Raw genomic sequence first — 21,024 nt, 5'->3', positions numbered from 1 at the left:
TATGTACATTGACATTGGCCAGCAAAGATGTGTTCAGTCTATGTACATTGACATTGGCCAGCAAAGATGTGTTCAGTCTATGTACATTGACATTGGCCAGCAAAGATGTGTTCAGTCTATGTACATTGACATTGGCCAGCAAAGATGTGTTTAGTCTATGTACATTGACATTGGCCAGTAAAGATGTGTTCAGTCTATGTACATTGACATTGGCCAGCAAAGATGTGCTCAGTCTATGTACATTGACATTGGCCAGTAAAGATGTGCTCAGTCTATGTACATTGACATTGGCCAGTAAAGGTGTGTTTAGTCTATGTACATTGACATTGGCCAGTAAAGATGTGTTTAGTCTATGTACATTGACATTGGCCAGTAAAGATGTGTTTAGTCTATGTGCATTGGCCAGTAAAGATGTGTTTAGTCTATGTACATTGACATTGGCCAGTAAAGATGTGTTTAGTCTATGTACATTGGCCAGTAAAGATGTGTTTAGTCTATGTACATTGGCCAGTAAAGATGTGTTTAGTCTATGTACATTGACATTGGCCAGTAAAGATGTGTTTAGTCTATGTACATTGGCCAGTAAAGATGTGTTTAGTCTATATACATTGACATTGGCCAACAAAGATGTGTTTAGTCTATGTACATTGACATTGGCCAGTAAAGATGTGTTTAGTCTATGTACATTGGCCAGTAAAGATTTGTTTAGTCTATGTACATTGACATTGGCCAGTAAAGATGTGTTTAGTCTATGTACATTGGCCAGTAAAGATGTGTTTAGTCTATGTACATTGACATTGGCCAGTAAGGATGTGCTCAGTCTATGTACATTGACATTGGCCAGCAAAGATGTGTTCAGTCTATGTAGATGGACATTGGCCAGCAAAGATGTGTTCAGTTTATGTACATTGACATTGGCCAGTAAAGATGTGTTTAGTCTCTGTACATTGACATTGGCCAGCAAAGATGTGTTTAGTCTATGTACATTGACATTGGCCAGTAAAGATGTGTTTAGTCTATGTACATTGACATTGGCCAGTAAAGATGTGTTCAGTCTATGTACATTGGCCAGTAAAGATGTGTTTAGTCTATGTACATTGACATTGGCCAGTAAAGATGTGTTTAGTCTATGTACATTGGCATTGGCCAGCAAAGATGTGTTCAGTCTATGTACATTGACATTGGCCAGTAAAGATGTGTTTAGTCTATGTACATTAGCCAGTAAAGATGTGTTTAGTCTATGTACATTGACATTGGCCAGTAAGGATGTGCTCAGTCTATGTACATTGACATTGGCCAGCAAAGATGTGTTCAGTCTATGTAGATGGACATTGGCCAGCAAAGATGTGTTCAGTTTATGTATATTGACATTGGCCAGTAAAGATGTGTTCAGTCCATGTACATTGGCATTGGCCAGCAAAGATGTGTTCAGTCTATGTACATTGACATTGGCCAGCAAAGATGTGTTCAGTCTATGTAGATGGACATTGGCCAGCAAAGATGTGTTCAGTCTATGTACATTGACATTGGCCAGCAAAGATGTGTTTAGTCTATGTACATTGACATTGGCCAGTAAAGATGTGTTCAGTCTATGTACATTGACATTGGCCAGCAAAGATGTGTTCAGTCTATGTACATTGACATTGGCCAGCAAAGATGTGTTCAGTCTATGTACATTGACATTGGCCAGCAAAGATGTGTTCAGTCTATGTACATTGACATTGGCCAGCAAAGATGTGTTCAGTCTATGTACATTGACATTGGCCAGCAAAGATGTGCTCAGTCTATGTACATTGACATTGGCCAGTAAAGATGTGTTCAGTCTATGTACATTGACATTGGCCAGCAAAGATGTGCTCAGTCTATGTACATTGACATTGGCCAGCAAAGATGTCTTCAGTCTATGTACATTGACATTGGCCAGCAAAGATGTCTTCAGTAATGTAAATTACTTGATTATTTTTGTAGAATGCATACTTTCCAACAATGCATGAAGATCTGTTATTAGAAGCTATGGAAGCAGTTAAAGATGGTAAAAAGTGGTATGGTGAGTGCATAGATAATGATGTTCTTAACATTTAAATGGCCATCCTTTTTTCTTTTTTAATTTGATCATCAAATAAATACTTGTGCATATGTGTGACATGATGTATAATATTTGAACATAATTGGTCAGGGCATGTCAGATATACAGCACTGGAACCATAGGGTCCTTGTATGATTTATTGAGTGAGTTTACTATTCAAAACTTTTCAAAATAAAATTAGAGGTTTACATGTATTATGATAAAGATTTTTCGTCATAAGACATATTTAATGCAGTCGTTTTAGAAATATTAGTGAAGATAAGTAATTTGCATCTGTGGTGGAGAAATGCAGTCTCAGAGTGCCTTCTATTTTTAACTTGTATAAATGATTGATTGATTGATTTACTATAAAATGACATGATATAAAAATGAATTTCTGCCTTTCCGGAACTAGATTTCTGTCATGTATGAACATATTTTGTTCAAACTTTATATGTAATTTGAACACTATGGAATTTTGATGCACATCATTTTTAGTCCTCTTTTGAACAAAATCTGAAAACATGTATTTTCCCACCTGTCTCAGAATACCTGTACTGATCACATTAAAATTTCACACGTACATCATACATTATGAAATACATAATTATGCATGTGTCTTTCCCGAAGTTTTCTAGAAGAATCATTTCATAACATATGGAGTTATTCTGTCTACAGTCAAACAGAAAACAAACGCTGGCAAAAAACATAACATCTTTGGCAGAAATAATAAACTGCTTGGTCATAATTCCCTTTTACTTAGTATTTCCATGTTGTTTTGTTTGACAGAATGCCAGAATGGACATCCATACACTATAGGAGATGTAAGTTACATATTAAATATAGTATCAGAATGCAAGTATGTAAGATGGTATGATAGATGAGTCAGTCCGTGTGTCTCTTTCCTTTCTTTTCTCCTGTCTTTCTTTCTATCTCCCCTCCTCTCTCCCTTCTCTTTCATTCTATCCCCTCTTTTTCTATCTATCTATCTATCTATCTATCTATCTATCTCTTCTCTTCCATCCTTTTCATGTTTTCAAAAGTTGAAATTGTTGAAAATCGTAATAGCAAAATTGACCATCAGATCATTCTTGAGACAAGCGCATGCACCAGTGTATTCGATTATATGTAAGCTTTCAGATGATGTATAGGTTGATATAATAGTATCATGCTCAGTTTCACCCCTGTTGATACTTTAATGCCATACTGGAAAACCATTTATTTTCACAAGGCACAAGAGTACAAGCTTAGAATATGCATGTGAATGGAAATAGCACGGGCAAGACATGTACGAGATGAAAGGTCACATGTTTATGAATGGGGGCACACGTTGATGTCATGTGTTAGGGATTAAGACTAGGCATCGTTGCCCAGCATTAACACAGACTATGCTGATGCATAATCATGCTATTTTGTTTTGCACTGCTCCTTGTATATTTCAAAAGTTGTTCCTATGGATTGATGCATGCATTAATGTTAGTTTAAATTGATAAGATACTGTTCAGTATAAGATACTATTCTTTATGTTAAGTATGTTTTTACCATTTCCTGTTTTATGATATGCAGTTGTAATATTTAACTACTATGTTATTATTATTACAGTGTGGTAACCCTGCTAGTGTAAGTCGATGTCGAGACTGTAATGTTCCTATTGGTGGACAGGGTTACAAACTTGAACAAGGAAACAGACAAGCCAGACAGTAAGATTTATTTTATTGCCTCTCAAAAAATTAAAATGTAATGAGTGGTGTTGAAAAAATTAATAATGATCTTTTTCATTGTTAGCAATAGGGTTGTTAATTCATTCTTATTACCATATTGGAGTCTATACAAGTGTTATTTCATAGGTTATGGAAGGCATATGCAGCTACATTTGTCAATGTGTTAAAACATTGAAAGTTATACAAATTTTATTTCATTCAATGAGATCAACTACCGGTAACACCAAACAGGAACTGTGCTTTGTCAATGCTTATTTGTTTTAGTCTTGTTCATATTTAGTTTTCTAAAAACTTGGCTTTAACATGTATCATGCTCTGTAACTTTTCCCTTCTGTCCTTTCAATGTTAGTGTATGCAGTGGTTCTATTATAGTATGTGATATTAGTCTCTGTTTTCTTGTACTGCAGAAACCCTTGGACCGATTCCATTCATTCGGTCTCCGTCCGTCTGTCCGTCCGTGCGTGCGACCATCCGGAGTCATATCTCAGAATCCCTTGGACCGATTCCACTCATTCTTTGCATGTGCCTAGTACTTTATGTGGGACATATGCACATGCAGTGGCTTAGCGATTCGATTCAAAATGGTCGACTGGCAGCCATCTTGTTTTTTGAAAATGTTGTATTTTGGACATGCTTTGTCAGTTTTCATTCAAACTTGGTACATAGATTATACATGTTAGAATACATGTCCATGACGATTTATTTCGCAATTGGATCAAAGATGGTCGACTGGCAGGCATCTTGTTTTTGTTTTTTTATGCAGTATCTTGGACGTGCTCTGTCAGTTTTCATTCAAATTTGGCACATACATGTACTTTATACATGTTAGGATGCATGTCCATGACAATTTGTTTCAAAATCTGGTCAAGGATGGCCGATTGACAGCCATCTGACTTTTTGGCCTTACTACTATATTTCCACAATTTGTGTACCATTTTCATTCGTATTTGGCACATACATCATACATATCAGTGTGTTTCATAATCAGATCAAAGATGGCTGAATAATGGCTGTTTTTATTTTGGCCATATTACTATGACACGAAACACGTGTTTTGATGTAAATAAACAATCTGTGTATACGCCACTTGGAACTCAAGTTTCAAGGACACGCTCGCGACAACCCCTCCGCTTTAATGTGGCGAGCACAAAGAGAACTTAACGGGGACTGTGTCATTTTTCAATGACTTGTTATTGATTGATTTCTATTTTTAGGCAAGATGCAACACAAACTGGTCATATTCTTGGTGCACCAGAAAAGAGACACAATGAATTGCCCATACCTGAAAGACAAATGCCACCTGTAGCTACTGCTATTGTCAGACTTCTTATGCACGCATCTATGTTGGCAGGAGCCACCAAGTCACCAAAGGTAAGTGTAAATCTATGTTGGCAGGAAATACCTAGTAACCAAGGGTAAGTGTACATCTATGTTGGCAGGAGCCACCTAGTCACCAAGGGTAAGTGTACATCTATGTTGGCAGGAGCCACCAAGTCACCAAGGGTAAGTGTACATCTATATTGGCAGGAGCCACCAAGTCACCAAGGGTAAGTGTACATCTATGTTGGCAGGAGATACCAAGTCATCAAGGATAAGGGTACATCTCTATTGGCAGGAGCCACCAAGTCACCAAGGGTAAGTGTACATCTATGTTGGCACGAGATACCTAGTCACCATAGGTAAGTGTACATCTATGTTGGCAGGAGCTACCAAGTCATCAAGGGTAAGTATACATCTATGTTGGCAGGAGCTACCAAGTCACCAAGGGTAAGTGTACATCTATGTTGGCAGGAGATACCAAGTCATCAAGGGTAAGTGTACTTCTATGTTGCCAGGAGCTACCAAGTCACCAAGAGTAAGTGTACATCTATGTTGGCAGGAGATACCAAGTCATCAAGGGTAAGTGTACATTTATGTTGGCAGGAGCTACCATGTCATCAAGGGTAAGTATAAATCTATGTTGGCAGGAGCTACCAAGTCATCAAGGGTAATTGTACATCTATGTTGGTAGGAGATACCAAGTCATCAAGGGTAAGTGTACATCTATGTTGGCAGGAGATACCAAGTCATCAAGGATAAGTGTACATCTATGTTGGCAGGAGATACCAAGTCATCAAGGGTAAGTGTACATCTATGTTGCCAGGAGCTACCAAGTCACCAAGGGTAAGTATACATCTATGTTGGCAGGAGATACCAAGTCATCAAGGGTAAGTGTACATCTATGTTGGCAGGAGCTACCAAGTCATCGAGGGTAAGTATACATTTATGTTGGCAGGAGATATCAAGTCACCAAGGGTAAGTGTACATCTATGTTGGCACGAGATACCTAGTCACCATAGGTAAGTGTACATCTATGTTGGCAGGAGCTACCAAGTCATCAAGGGTAAGTATACATCTATGTTGGCAGGAGCTACCAAGTCACCAAGGGTAAGTGTACATCTATGTTGCCAGGAGATACCTAGTCATCAAGGGTAAGTGTACATCTATGTTGCCAGGAGATACCTAGTCATCAAGGATAAGTGTACATCTATGTTGGCAGGAGATACCAAGTCATCAAGGGTAAGTATACATCTATGTTGGCAGGAGATACCAAGTCATCAAGGGTAAGTGTACATCTATGTTGGCAGGAGCTACCAAGTCATCGAGGGTAAGTATACATCTATGTTGGCAGGAGATACCAAGTCACCAAGGGTAAGTGTACATCTATGTTGCCAGGAGATACCTAGTCATCAAGGGTAAGTGTACATCTATGTTGCCAGGAGATACCTAGTCATCAAGGGTAAGTGTACATCTATGTTGGCAGGAGATACCTAGTCATTAAAGGTAAGTGTACATCTATGTTGGCAGGAGATACCTAGTCATTAAAGGTAAGTGTACATCTATGTTGGCAGGAGATACCTAGTCATTAAAGGTAAGTGTACATCTATGTTGGCAGGAGCTACCAAGTCACAAAGTATTAGTGTGCATTTATGTATGTAGGAGTCACCAAATTAACCATTCTTGTGCTGATGTTTTATTTGCTGGATTTTTTTCATTAATGCAAAGACAAAATAACAAATCGGTTCAATATAATTCATCTTATATTGCAGGATGTTTCAGCTGCAATTCACCCTGCCATCAATCCTAATGGAGTCAACCCGTTTCTATGGCAACATCTTCAGTGTGATCTTCATCTGCTGTCTAGATCTAGTGGTAAAAGTGTTGATGATGCAGCTTTGACAGTACATATGGTGCTCCATAGAATACTGAAAGAAAAACCACTAGGTAACATTATGGAATGTTTTAGATTATACATTTCATATCATGGTGTTTCTATTTTGATCAACTATTGTTCACATTCAGTCAGCCAGACTAAATAGTTTTAGGCTGATATTTTACTGTGTTCAGTTTTGTTCTAGGCATGCTGTTATTATGTATTGTAGGCATCCATATTTTAACTTGATATTATACAAAATGTAGAATACATGCATGGAATACCATATACATACTTTTTCAAGATATCACTGTGGAACAATAAACAAGTATGTCTAAATGGATTCAACTTGTGGAAAACTGGACTTGTGAATGACTGGTTGTAAAATTGACATCCTTTCCCTCATGAGTCAGTTCTCAGTGATGTAGCAGCCAGGGGTGACACTTTATTTGCAATCAGAGAGTGTTCCCCTTGTAATGTGAATTCTAGTCATGTGCTTAATATAATTTTATTCCAATGCTGTTACATCAGATGGTCAACATTTTGATGGACATCTGAAGACCAAGAAGTCTAGAGCTAACTGGGAAGACATATTCACACGTTCCTATATCAGTCCAGTTGTTGAAGTGAGTTTTGTTTTATTTATTGTGTGAAAAATTCTCATTATTTCACAAACTATGAGATATTTATCACGATTATTTACCATATTTGCTCTGTTAAAGAGCTCCTCAAATAGTCTTCTAAGATTCAACATTTCTTTTTCCTAGGATTTAGCTCGAAAATTACAAGTAGCCAATCATAAAGTTCAGAATGATAAACGGCTCGGTAACAATCCATTATTGAGACTTTTATACGAGGTAGATCCACCTTCTGAAAAGTTGACAATTAAGTCCTTGTACAATGTACCTACTGTGTGGAGATACAGATCTAGAGTTACAATTGAACATCTTACACATGCTTTACAAGAGAACACCGCTGGATGCAAGAAACATTTCCCTATTCTTCAAGAATTCCTCGATAAGGCAAGTTGTAGAATTATAAATTGTTTTTTCTCTCTTGTGTTTCAATTACCATACATGGTATCAATGTACTTAAACCTCCTAAAGTGAGCTTCATTGTCATAGATATAACGTGATGAAATAATAATAAAGTTATCAGTCAGTTACATCAACAAGATAACACAATTATTCTTCCTCCCAAATCCTAAGATTTTTATCAACTTTTATAAATGTCATCTTATTTCAGGAATATAAATTACGTGCATTAAAGTACTTACCTGATATTGTGCATTTACAACAACTATTAATAGATGAATATCATAGAAATATTGATATTCATGAAGCAACTAACTTAAAGATTGGTAAATTCCTGAATAAGTTGCCAAGAGGTAGGTAATACATAGAAAAACCTTGTTAATGCAAAGAAATGACACAGACACACAAGGTTGGCGTGAAAACGTGAGGGGGGTGCAGGACTTCAGCGCAAGCGTCTTGGCGACCTGTCTCTTGACGCGATTCTCAGATTCGAATCACGTCAGTAGAGGGTAACGTGGTACTTGACTGAAGACTGCCACCGCAGAGGTCTCCACCCATGCGTCGTCGCGGATACCAGTCCCCAGGGGCAAGTCTGGCTGTTTGACTTGGCCCCTGGAAAGGGGCAGCGTGGTACATGAGCGGAGCCAGCATGCACTGCGATGGCGACCCCCCCGCACAAGCTTTATTGCAAAATTGAAGCACGGTAAATTTTTTACAATCATTGTACCCAAAAGGGTTGGGTGGGTGGGAAAATGACGATTTGTAAGCAGGCTGCTTGCAGGAACGAGAATGCTAGTCTCATTGCAGCTATGTACGCAAGGCAACTTGGTGACGCTAAGGTTTGAATATTAAGCAGGATTATGTAAAGCAGAACTTAAATGTCAGGGTTCACAGAAACAATATTAATGTTGTTATATAATGTTATATAATATTGAACTTGATTAAACACTGAATGAATGGCAAAGCAACATGATGTCAAGACATGTTATGGGTTGGCCTAGAGAGGGCAGATGGTCATTCCCCTGCATTAACACCGATTACACTGGTGTGTAATCGTAGTATTAATGCAATGAAATGACACAGACACACAAGGTTGGCGTGAAAACGTGAGGGGGGTGCAGGACTTCAGCGCAAGCGTCTTGGCGACCTGTCTCTTGACGCGATTCTCAGATTCGAATCACGTCAGTAGAGGGTAACGTGGTACTTGACTGAAGACTGCCACCGCAGAGGTCTCCACCCATGCGTCGTCGCGGATACCAGTCCCCAGGGGCAAGTCTGGCTGTTTGACTTGGCCCCTGGAGAGGGGCAGCGTGGTACATGAGCGGAGCCAGCATGCACTGCGATGGCGACCCCCCAAATTAGCAGCGAGTAAATCACAAATAAAAAGCAATTCAATAAATTATTCGGCTCAATGGTATACGTGAAAGCAAGCATGGGAAGGCAATATGTGGATAATACATTTACATGGAAAGCAAAATCTCAAATTGTCATCAGCAATAACGAAATACGAGACCGAGCTAACGACAACGATTCTGATAAAGACTTATTGAAGACATGTGCATAATGAATACCAGCACCATAACACATAATCATGACACATTGTAACGAAAGTACTTAACGAATAAAAGTTCGGTGAATGCACTAAAATGTACATGTTTAATAAATGTCTCATATGTAGTAGGTAGGAATTAAAAGTTCAGTGTCCAGTGAGGAGACGCGGAACAGCTCGTAGAGTTGATTCTGGTGTTGTGATGTATATTTGGTAGGCGTCGCTTCTCCATCTCCCTAGGGTTTTGATTAGCCAATCCGGTATATTTGCTTCCGCTGCTGAAGTTGCTGCCCCTCGACGGAAGCTGTGGGTTGTATACAAGTTCACTTGTTGTACATGTGAACGTGACAACAAGTCTCGCAGATGTGTGGTCAGGTTGTGGCAAGTGAGGGCTTCGCCACCAACGAACTGAAAGGCTGGCTCTGATGGTTCCACAGGGTGGAAAGTGCGGTATTTGGTATAAGCAGTAACGGCACAGACAGAAGTCTGTGAGGAAGCAATTTTTACGATACAACCATGGCGGAAAGGGTCCATCTTAGATGACCTCAGGGTCACCTGTAGTTCCGTTGATAAAACGATGTCACATTCCCGCAGTATTCGGTCATCCTGGTAACCGGGCGTGGATGCGAACTCGCTCACTCTGAGGAAGCCGAGAAATGCCAGCGTGAACGCTGACCATAGCATGAGTTTATCCCGTCGATGGATAGACGGGTGCAATCTGAGAGCTGTCTTCAACTTTCTCATAATTTCGATTGTTATTGGCAGTCTGCGGCGTGTAGTGTCGCCGATGGTCCTTTTAATGCCCCGAAGGGTACGGTACAGTAGTGTGTTGTCCGAAACGTTATCGGCGAACCCAAGTTCAGTATGCATGTGGATGATCGCAGCCAAGTACACCTTGATACTTTTATATGAAAGACCTCTTTGCACTAGATGGGTGACAAAGAGTACTGTTGTGTCCTGCTTTAAGGGCAGGGCTTCTAGCATGTAATGGTGACAGAAATGTTTATACTGAGATTGACCGACCTGGTATGTTTTGCGTGTTGAGTCTGCTATGCTGTTGCGAATGAAGGTGGTAGCCTGCTTTACTAGTGAATGTAACTCTGATCCGGGTGAAAGGTGTTCTCTGGCAGCAGTATGGTTGGGATAATCATGGGGTCGCTGTCGGCGCCTGGTGCTAGCTTCCTGAACCTGCCCATCTGTAAACGAGAAAGTGCATCAGCGATAGAGTTATCAATGCCACTAAGGTGCACAATTTTCACATGAAAGTTACTTTGGGCAGCCACAAAGAATATTCGCCGAACAAGGTGCATTATCAGTGAACAGCGTGATGATCCCTTCTGCCAAATATTCACCACCGATTCATTGTCACAATGGAAGAGCACTCTGCGGCCATGCCAAAGATGCCCCCAAATTGAGCATGCTACCATTATCGGATATAGTTCTTTCCAGGCGATTGATGTTGACAGGTTTTCCTTCCAGGTGATGGTGAACCAGTGGCCTGAATAGTAGCCACCACATCCTAGTGACCCAGATGCATCCGTAAACAGTTCAAGTTCAGGGGATTGAGACCATGTTGGAGATAGGAAAGAAGCAGTTCCGTTCCATGTAGGTAGAAATTCTAGCCACCACTTTACATCCTGGCGAAAGTCATTTGTCAACGTTATGATACCATTAATGTTGGTAGTGGTTGTGCTGACATCTATCATTCGACGAAGAAAAATACGTCCGGCGGGTATACATTTGCAGGCAAAGCTCAATGTTCCTATGAGGGAAAGGAGCTCACGCTTAGTGCAGTTGAGCCTTTCCAGCCATGTGGGTAAGGTTTGGAGGATATCTGTGAGTTTATCATGAGGTAGAGATATACTCATGTTAATTGTATCCAATTCTACACCAAGGAATGTCAGATTAGTAGAGGGCCCTTCAACTTTCTCCCTTGCTACAGGTACACCTAGTAATTGGCATACATGGAGCATAGTGTTCATCAATTTCTGGCAGTTGTCAGTGTTGGTCGAACCAATTGCGAGGTAGTCATCCAAATAATGAATGAGGTCTTCAGTTTGGGCTCGGTGACAGATAATCCATTTGATAGCCTTGGCAATTTGGTTGAATAAATATGGCGCTGAACGAAGACCGAAGGGAAGTACGCAGTCGAAGAAATAGTAACCTAGCCATTTAAAGCCAAGTAGGTGCCAGTCATTTCTCCTGACTGGGCAAAGTCGAAAGGCATGCTTGAGGTCGATCTTTGCAAGGAGAGAGCCTCTGCCATGTCGCTGGATAATTGTTGTTGCATCATCCACGGTTGAATATCGTAAGGTGTAGCTGTCCTTGTCAATATGACTGTTCACACTATCATGAGTTGGTTGTGAAAGATCCATTATTATGCAGGGGCCCCCTGTTTTCTTTGGTCGAAGTCCAAGGGAGTTTACTACGAAGTTTGCTAATGGGGGAGTGCGAAAAGGTCCAATGGTGTGGCCATGTGAGATTTCTTTGAGAATTGATGCAGTGATGACATCCGGGTTGATGTGAGCTGATTTTGCATTGCGAGTGTATCTGCTGTGGTGATGACCATTGAAACCGAGATTACAGCCATGTGATAGGTCGTGGAGTAGTGTGGCTACGAATGTTTTGTCTGGATGAGTCTGGAGTTCAGCAGCGAAGTTACTAATTCGGAGTGGAGTTGACGGGAATAAAGTTCGGATTGTGCTGGTTTTGGTTATGATGTGTTCGAAAGGGCTGTGGTGGAAATGGCTGTCGTTTTTCTTTGGTGTTGTGTGATAAGGCACCATGGTCTGTAGCGGAGCATGTATAACATTTATGCAGACGACCATTTTGGCAGGGAGTACTGCAATTATTACGATTGAAATCTCTGCAGATCGGTGGTGATTGCCCAGTGATAACATTAGAGTCGATGTGTGAGCGTTGTTTATTCTTACTCCAGTAGTAAGGATTTGGTGAAGCAGTTGTGTCGGTAGTATACCTACTACAATCTGTTTTCTTGTGACCCTTTTGACCACATAGGAAGCATGAAGGGATTATGAGATGTGGATGCTGCTGGAAATGAACAAAATCCAAAGAAGGGCTTGGTAGACTCCAGTTGACAGTTTCAGGGTACCGTGCAGCATTTAGGCGGAAGGCCTTGTCATAACCCAACCAGGCTTCAGGCTTGTAGATTTCTGCTTTTGATGCGATGTAGCCCAAGTAGTTCGACAAATGAATGCGTTCTTCCGGAAAGTAGAATTCTCTGTATGCCTGAAATATTGCAAAACACTGTGCCCAAGTAGCGAAGGAGTCAATGTTTTTACGTTTGCTCTGGGTGGTGTACGTAATCAAGGATTCCGGTTCATTGGGGTCGACGGAGATGTGCGTCTTTCTGTTCTGAATGTTGGTTGGTTTCAAAGAATCAGGGTGTAAATCACTTAATTCGATGAACTTACCCTTGTTTGATAGCGATGAAAGAAGAGCTGAGTCCACGTAAGGCAAGTGGAGATTGGCTGGTGGTATGCGAGTAGCTGGAGAAATGGTCGGATGTGTCATCGCGTCGAGGTTGTGGAAATTCGTGCGAGTGGCCGCCGCCATGCTTGGTAAGTTGTTGTTATGCACAGCGCCATCAACGGCCAATCCATGAACATCCGGGTGAAAGCTTGTAATGGCGGCAGTTTGTTGACATGTAGGATTAGTGGAGACGATCGTTGATTCGATGGGGTGCTGGTTACCTTGTTGAGCCATGGCTTGAGCGGTACTGACTGCAATGACCGACGCTGGAGATAGGCTACCCGGAGATAGTAAGCCAGAACTGGAAGTATTAACAGTATTCGCTGCGGAATTTTCTGTACGTGCAGCAGCGGAACTTGCTTGAAGCAGAACATGAGGTTGGCTCTGCGGCTGTATGTTAGCCAGTGCAGAGGCTATTTTTTCGCTGATCAAGATGTCGATGTTACTTGGAAGGTCACACGATGTTGCGGACCTATTTCTTGATACTCGGGGTTGTATGGGTTGCTCTTCCGTTGTAGAGAAACGAGCAGGCGTGCGAGTGGTGCGACCGGACTTTCGTGTAACTTTAGACTTGCCCATAATAACGTCGTTGAGATGTTGATCGGTGAACGAAGGATGAGAATTATCGGAGCAAAATGACGAGTTGTAAGCAGGCTGCTTGCAGGAACGAGAATGCTAGTCTCATTGCAGCTATGTACGCAAGGCAACTTGGTGACGCTAAGGTTTGAATATTAAGCAGGATTATGTAAAGCAGAACTTAAATGTCAGGGTTCACAGAAACAATATTAATGTTGTTATATAATGTTATATAATATTGAACTTGATTAAACACTGAATGAATGGCAAAGCAACATGATGTCAAGACATGTTATGGGTTGGCCTAGAGAGGGCAGATGGTCATTCCCCTGCATTAACACCGATTACACTGGTGTGTAATCGTAGTATTAAGAAGTGAAATAGATTTATCATATTGTAAATTGTGAAAATAACTGAAAAATGTTATTTTGTATTATATTATAAATAACTGTATATGCTCGAAATATAGAATCAAGAAGTGAAAAAATAGTTATAGTCAGGAAGTCGGTATCAACAAGGCAACCTGATGAGGGACAAACTTATTCTTCCACATGTTGTTTTAGGTCATGTTCGTGACAAATACACAAGACTTATCAAGAGTTTCAGTCTAGCTTGGAATCTTGTCAGGAATGAAATAGCTAACTATGGTGAGTTTCAGTCATTTGTTCTTTTGAAAATATGTAAAGTATGTGAACCACGAATTATCCTTATTAAATTTGAGTTTCGAAATAAGGTTTTTAAACTGTATAACATCTCTAATTTAAAACACGCTGTCTGGCTTTAATTCAAAATCTTTCACAAATGTACATTTTGTAAAATAGTACAAGACACCAATTTCAACATATTTCTGCAGCCAAGAGGATTCTTTTTCTAAATGCATGTTTAATTATACAGCAGTATTTTCTTCTATTGGAGATGCACTTTTAATAGAACAAATATGGTACTATCGACCACTAAATCACAAGCAAAGTACCGGTATTTTTGATAAGCCGTTAAATATTGTAATATTTTATAGCAGTGTACATTAAATATCATTTATTTATTCAATAACCTCAAAATTACAAAATCGTGGAAATTTATAGCATCCAAATTAAAACGGTTTATACTTCAAGCAACTTGACACTGACACAATAAAATTGTTGCTTTCAAGGTGGCTTATATGTTAGTAAAGAGCTATGCAGTCAACCAATAGATGAGAATAGTAGTATAGCTATGGTGTTACCAACCAGGAAAGCTGATGGAGTCTGTTCTACTGCATTGGTAGATTTCCTGATCATTACGCAGAATGAATTTATTGACCAATACGTCAGAATACGCAAAGTGGATAGTAGGCAAGTAGTGTAATCATTCATGTATATCACTTTCTGGAGAATCAATTGGTGCATTTGTTCTTAGTTCCTGTTAGGAAAAAGAAATTCATGGATTAATTTATATGTCTGACATCTACAATGAAACAGACAAGGTACATGTATATCATAGCTGTCTGTCAATAGTTAATTACCATATAATGTCATTGTGTTGTTAATAACATTTTTTGCTCCACTTCTAAATAAAACAATGATGTAGATATCTGGGCATGAACAAATGAAAATAACCAGTCCTGTAAATGTTTCATTTTATAAATCTAGTGATGATGAGATTCTGCCATGTGACTTGACGCCAGCACATCTCATTGCTTATGATCCAGAGAAAGATCTCCTTCCTATAGTGCTGTCCCATTGTAGTTATTCACTTCAAGTTGGACATGGCACGCTGGTGGAATATAATCTAAGTGGTCTGGAAAGACAGCTGGAAGAGAGATTCATTCATGGGAAAGCCAAGATAAAGAGAAAGATAGAACAGCTTGTGTTCCGTCAGGATTCTAGAGATGCTGCAGTATTTGAATCACTGCGTAATAGGATACAACAAGTATGTAATCAACATTCAATTAAATATTTCTAGTATCTCAAACTGTTTACCAGAGGGGATTGGCATGAGAGGGCGCCATCCAATCTGGGTGGAACGTTTCTAAGTCATTGAAATATCAATCAGTCAATTTAGAACTATCATGCATGCTAATAGAAAGCATTTTGGCACAATTTTATTGAAAAGAAGAGGATTTCATTGCTCATGAATATTAATTTATGCATATGAGATGAATATTTCAAACAATCGCCCTTTATAGGCCCTTCAAACCTGATATTCCTGTCAACCTATCTGAAGTCACCAAGGTGAATGCCAACGTTAAGTTTTGTCACATTTCACAAAATAAATTTTTCATCTTTTCTTCATTTCAAAAATGTTTTCAAACCGTCAATAGGAAATATATTTGCATTTTGGCCAAAAAATAACAAATTTTTTTGGGGATTAGAAATAATAGTAAAACTTTAATTTTCTCAGAATTCAAGAAATTTGCCTCTCCTCAAATTAAATGTACATAGAATATGCATTACGGTACACTATCGGTATGTTGATTTCTCTACTATCAATACATGTACTATTCATTGTAATTACAGGAATCCCTGTCTAAAGCCATTCAGCACCAGATAGTAACAGAAATGAAATCCTTGACTGATGTATGTGACTCTTTGGCATGCCTGGACATTGCTATTGGATTCTTAGCATCATCAGGTGGAAAAGCTGATATGTACATCATCAAATACTTGGTGGATACGTTGAAGATGGACAAAGAGAATATGAAGGTACATTATGATCTAAATTTCAATGACGATGAATAATACAAATAAGGTCAAAAATTTTATCAGTCATTTTCTTGAAGAAAGTAAATCAGTATGAAGCCTGCTATTCACCAATAATTATTGAAGACAGATCGTGGCCATAAATCGTGACTATTTCAAAAGATATTTGGATATTGTTTTTGTTTTTTGTTTTTTTAAGTCAATACAAACTTTACCTTTATTTATTTTTACCACAATTTAACAATATATTGACTTGTTTTCACTTGTGTTGAATCTTATCTAATCTTCTAAGCATCACAGGTTCTACATCAGAATAATTATGAATTTATACACACACACTTCATTAACATAACTTTTTTGTCTTTTTTGTCAGGTTTTCCATCCTTCCATGCATTAACTTTTGAAAAAAGTTTCTTCTTTCTTCAAAGCTTTCGCTTGTGCTTCTGGCTTAATGCCCTCCTAAGCAACCTTGCACATAGTGCAGAGTAACTCATATCCGCCCGTCTCCAAGCTGCAACCATTTTCAAAAAGTGTGCAACTCAATTTTCTGATATATTCTCAAAACATGACCTCACGTATGTCGGTAAACAATACATTTGGATTTTGTTACTGTAACAGTAATATATGCACTATTCTGATGGAATTCAACCAGCCCTCTGTATGGTATCTGTCTGTGTTTTAATACTATATTTTCATTAAGTATTCATACTTATTTTCTCATACTTGATGTGTGCTATCTATATATTATGTAATTAACAATTAATTTTTCACCATATATGGCAATGTGTTTAATGGTAGAACTGGTGTATTTATGTTGTGAATCAATACACAAATCTAACTTTTTATATCATAGGTGAGACACTCTTGTCAGCTGAAGCATATTCTGTCTCTATGGCAACTATTAGCTGTGGAAAAAGCGAGAAGACTGACCCTCAATTCCCAGGTAATTTTAATTGTACATTGCATTAGCTAAATTTCATACAAGGCCCATTGCTCAAGTCTTATTGACCCCTTCCAAACAGTTTTTTTTTTTTTTTTTGTAATCATTGGGTGGGAAGTCTTAATAATCTTTGGCAAGTTATTTTGATTTATAAATGGTTTCCAAAGTAACTGCACTATTTTTGCCTTACATGCAATGAAATGAAAAAGGAAGATCATAGTTAAAAGAATTCTATCCATGTTGACATAGTCATCAGTGTAGTTGCATGTTGTTAACAATCAACATGTGGACAGATTTTGTTGAAACCTTTATGCACAAAGAAGTGTGAAACAGGGACTTGTAATTTATTCATATTTGAGAACTCTCTAGCTGGACCAAATCTGTTCATTTTCTGCATGTGCTAACTTCTTTATGTGGGACGTAAGCACATATTATGTAAATGTATTGTCCAATGTAACCAAAAGGATATCTGACCTAAATATGCTGCAGCATTTAACAGCAATACATTAATAGTTGAATGTATTTGTTTACTATAGGACCCATTTGACATCCGGGATTTTAGAGACCAACTGACTGAAGGACAAATAGAGAATTTACAACAAGCCCTGCAACATATACAGGTGGATGCACTGGTTAATGAATTACATGATTATATCGTTATTGGTTTGGAGAAACAGAAAAACTTGATGCAAGATGAACAACAAGATGTTGATAACTGGAAGTAAGTAACATTATTATACAAATGTGTACCCAGTAAGATATAGAAGTTCTGCATTCATTTCATTCATTACTACAGCATCCAGCCATATACTAGTATATCTGCACTTCTTTCCATTGGCATGTCATACTAGTATGAATCAGTATATGTTCTCTTAAGCTCACCACTGAGGGTGTGATTTTGGTTCATGTTGAGCATTTAGTCAGCAAATTGGTCGGTTTCCCGACTCTCTATTTGGATTGAATCATAGTGTATCATTAGTTTTGAATCAATCTATGAAGCAGCATGAGTATTGCTGAGGTAGAAATGTTTGTATGTTAGATATCAAAGAGTATTATTATACATCTGTCACTGTAACGCCATAAGTTACAGTGTGCCGTAATTTTGCGGTATTATACAGGGTATTTTCATCCTATCATATTATGAAAATGCGAATTCCAAATATGGAATGATTACTTGCATAAGCATCCTCTAATAATAAAAACAAACATGGCTGCCACCAGGGTTTGACAGGACTTCGCACACAGAAGTTCGCTGATTCTGTTCTAAACTTTTTGGACATCGGCATATCCCATGATGTATCCTTGGAAAGAAAAGATGTATAATATTAAGGTTATCACAAGGATACCTCAAAGTATGCACTCAGACAGTACGCCGTTGTATCGACATCCGATCGATACTGCCACTGTATTGTCTTCGTGCATATTTTGAGGTATCCTTGTAATAACCTCATAGTATTCACACAGTATCATAGTATCTTAACAGATAGTGTCAGAACTGTCAAGGTGAACTCTCCTTATAATCACAACCTTCCTTTTGAATTTACCTTAGTCACTGATGTAAAACAATATTTTTATTTTTTTTCTAGGTTGTCTGAAATTCTACCAGTTTACATTGAGAATAAGGATGGTGAGCCAATCACTGGCTTTGTTGAACATTTCCCGAAAGACATCCTTATCAAACATATCATGAGTACATGGGAAGAAGTCATCAAATACCAACATAAAGATGTAAATAGACGTTAACAACATCAGTCTTATTACATTACAGTTATCAGATTTTTTCTCTGTATTTTTTTTGACCAAAAGATGTTTATTTCAAATATTTCTGTTCTATTTAGTGATAGTTTCATGCTATATATATTGATTTCCATTTCATTATGTTCATTGTAATCTTCATAATGAAAACCATATATTCTATTATGTTTTGGTAAACAGAATTTATATCTAGACTGCATGTTTGCTTTGGTATGGCACTATACTGTAATGTTGTCATAACCTTCTGAACATGTGATATGTATAATATCTAATACATATATACTATAACCTGCTATTCTTTAAATAATGCATTTATGCAGATGAAATTAGTTTATTTACAGACGCATGTACCGCGTTGGGATTTTGTGTAATTATTTGTTTATAACCCCCTCATTTCATATGTCCTGGGGGGGGGGGGTAAATTTAAATAATTGAATGTGATATGTGAAACTTAATCAACTACTTAATAGCTTTTTTGCAAACTCATTTGTCTATTTACAAGATGTTGGCTTTTTGTGTTTTTTTAAGAGAGATTTAAATCATATGAACCAAAATAGTGTTTTTAATTAATTATATACCCGCATAATAACATAACTAACATGATAACAAGAAATAGATTTCTGAATATTATACTGTTGAATATATTGTTGATAAATCTTTCTTGATAATAATTTGCATAATATTTACATATTATTTGATTGTCATCTAGATTATTAGTTTATGTCATCACTAGACAATTACTAATTATTAATTATTAATTTGTATTGTAAATATTGTCTAAATCATTGCATGTGCAAGCCACAATACTAAGACCAATGGAATCTGAATTCAAATGCGTGTAATTCCCAAATTAGTTAGTGCTTGTTCTGTTATGTAATACAGATTGAGTATCGTTGCTTGGCCATTGAAACAGCGGACATGTTCGTATAGATGATTGTCAATAATCACATTGGAATCATCCTGGAAATGCACCAGAGCACTCGCCGTTGAGAGTTAATACTATTTTATTGGGAATTACGTGATGCTAATGCTGACCTGAATAAACAAACCTTGTATGGCAAATATGGTCATTTTTGGTAAACGTTTTTTTTTACTTCCTCTTGAAAACTAAATTTGCTTGTATACGTTGTATGCAAGTATGTTTAATGGACCTCTGTCAGATTGTTCATTTTGTGACAATATCTTCAATGTGTTATTGGAGGTTTCACAGGCCAGGCCCTATTAAAGTGGGGGAAAAGTGCTACAAATTGTGCTTATACCTATGCCGTTGTGTCTGCTTTGCCATGTACACCAGTCAAAACTATAGTCTGTTACCCTTTTTGTACATCATCATTATGGCAAATGAACAAGTTTGTATATTCTTGTTAATAGTGTCATGGATTTGATAGTCTATATCTTGCAACCACACTAACCTAAATTTGTGTGGTTCAGAAATGTATAATGTTAATATTCATGTTTGTTGAGCTAAAGACTGAGGTAGTCATCTGAAGCCTCAGATGTGTACAACATTTTAGGTTACTAATAAAGCATAAGTATGGCTCATGTGCAGTGTGAATCATCAAACAAAATATTCATCAAAAAAAAATGTATCTTTATTGCATGGAGAGGTAAATGTATGTCCATGGTAATCTTATTCATCCTTGTATGCATGATATACTGCATTTTTAGTCCCCGTTCGGACGTAGTCCAAAAACGGGGACTTATGTTTTGCCCTGTGTGCGTCCGTGCGTGCGTCCATGCGTGCGTCCATGCGTGCGTCCATGATCACCTGTATCTCGAACATGCATGGACCGATTAAGTTCATTATATGGAACATATGCACATGAATTTTTTTCATGATCCGATTAACGATAGCCGAATAGCGGCCATTTTAAGCCCGAAAATGCATCAAAATCGCACATTTTCACCATTACGGACCCGGATCTTGGATATGCATGGACGGATTTTGATCAAATTCGGTACATACATTAAACATAATAGGACCTTGATGCACATCATTTTTTTTGGATCAGGTTTGAAAT

At 38.2% G+C, this 21,024-nt stretch overlaps 1 protein-coding gene across 1 annotated transcript in view; it reads left to right on the top strand.

Moving 5' to 3' along the window:
* The window catches only part of LOC102803156 (E3 ubiquitin-protein ligase rnf213-alpha-like), a 48,853-nt gene extending 28,788 nt beyond the window's left edge, over positions 1-20,065 (top strand). The window contains exons 29-43 of the mRNA XM_085502431.1: positions 1,969-2,047; positions 2,855-2,889; positions 3,668-3,765; positions 5,001-5,157; positions 6,876-7,050; positions 7,511-7,605; positions 7,747-8,001; positions 8,225-8,366; positions 14,194-14,277; positions 14,781-14,961; positions 15,259-15,538; positions 16,126-16,311; positions 17,162-17,251; positions 17,785-17,969; positions 18,835-20,065. Coding sequence (XP_085358557.1) covers positions 1,969-2,047; positions 2,855-2,889; positions 3,668-3,765; positions 5,001-5,157; positions 6,876-7,050; positions 7,511-7,605; positions 7,747-8,001; positions 8,225-8,366; positions 14,194-14,277; positions 14,781-14,961; positions 15,259-15,538; positions 16,126-16,311; positions 17,162-17,251; positions 17,785-17,969; positions 18,835-18,991 — 2,199 coding nt within the window. The 3' untranslated portion in view covers positions 18,992-20,065. The remainder of the gene's footprint in view (positions 1-1,968; positions 2,048-2,854; positions 2,890-3,667; positions 3,766-5,000; positions 5,158-6,875; positions 7,051-7,510; positions 7,606-7,746; positions 8,002-8,224; positions 8,367-14,193; positions 14,278-14,780; positions 14,962-15,258; positions 15,539-16,125; positions 16,312-17,161; positions 17,252-17,784; positions 17,970-18,834) is intronic.
* Positions 20,066-21,024: the final 959 nt, after the last annotated feature.

This window comes from Saccoglossus kowalevskii, chromosome 8 (genome assembly GCF_978046115.1).
Source record: "Saccoglossus kowalevskii chromosome 8, keSacKowa6.1, whole genome shotgun sequence".
NCBI lineage: Eukaryota > Metazoa > Hemichordata > Enteropneusta > Harrimaniidae > Saccoglossus > Saccoglossus kowalevskii.
Note: the sequence above shows the minus strand (reverse complement) of the source record. Positions and strands in the feature narration are given on the sequence as shown.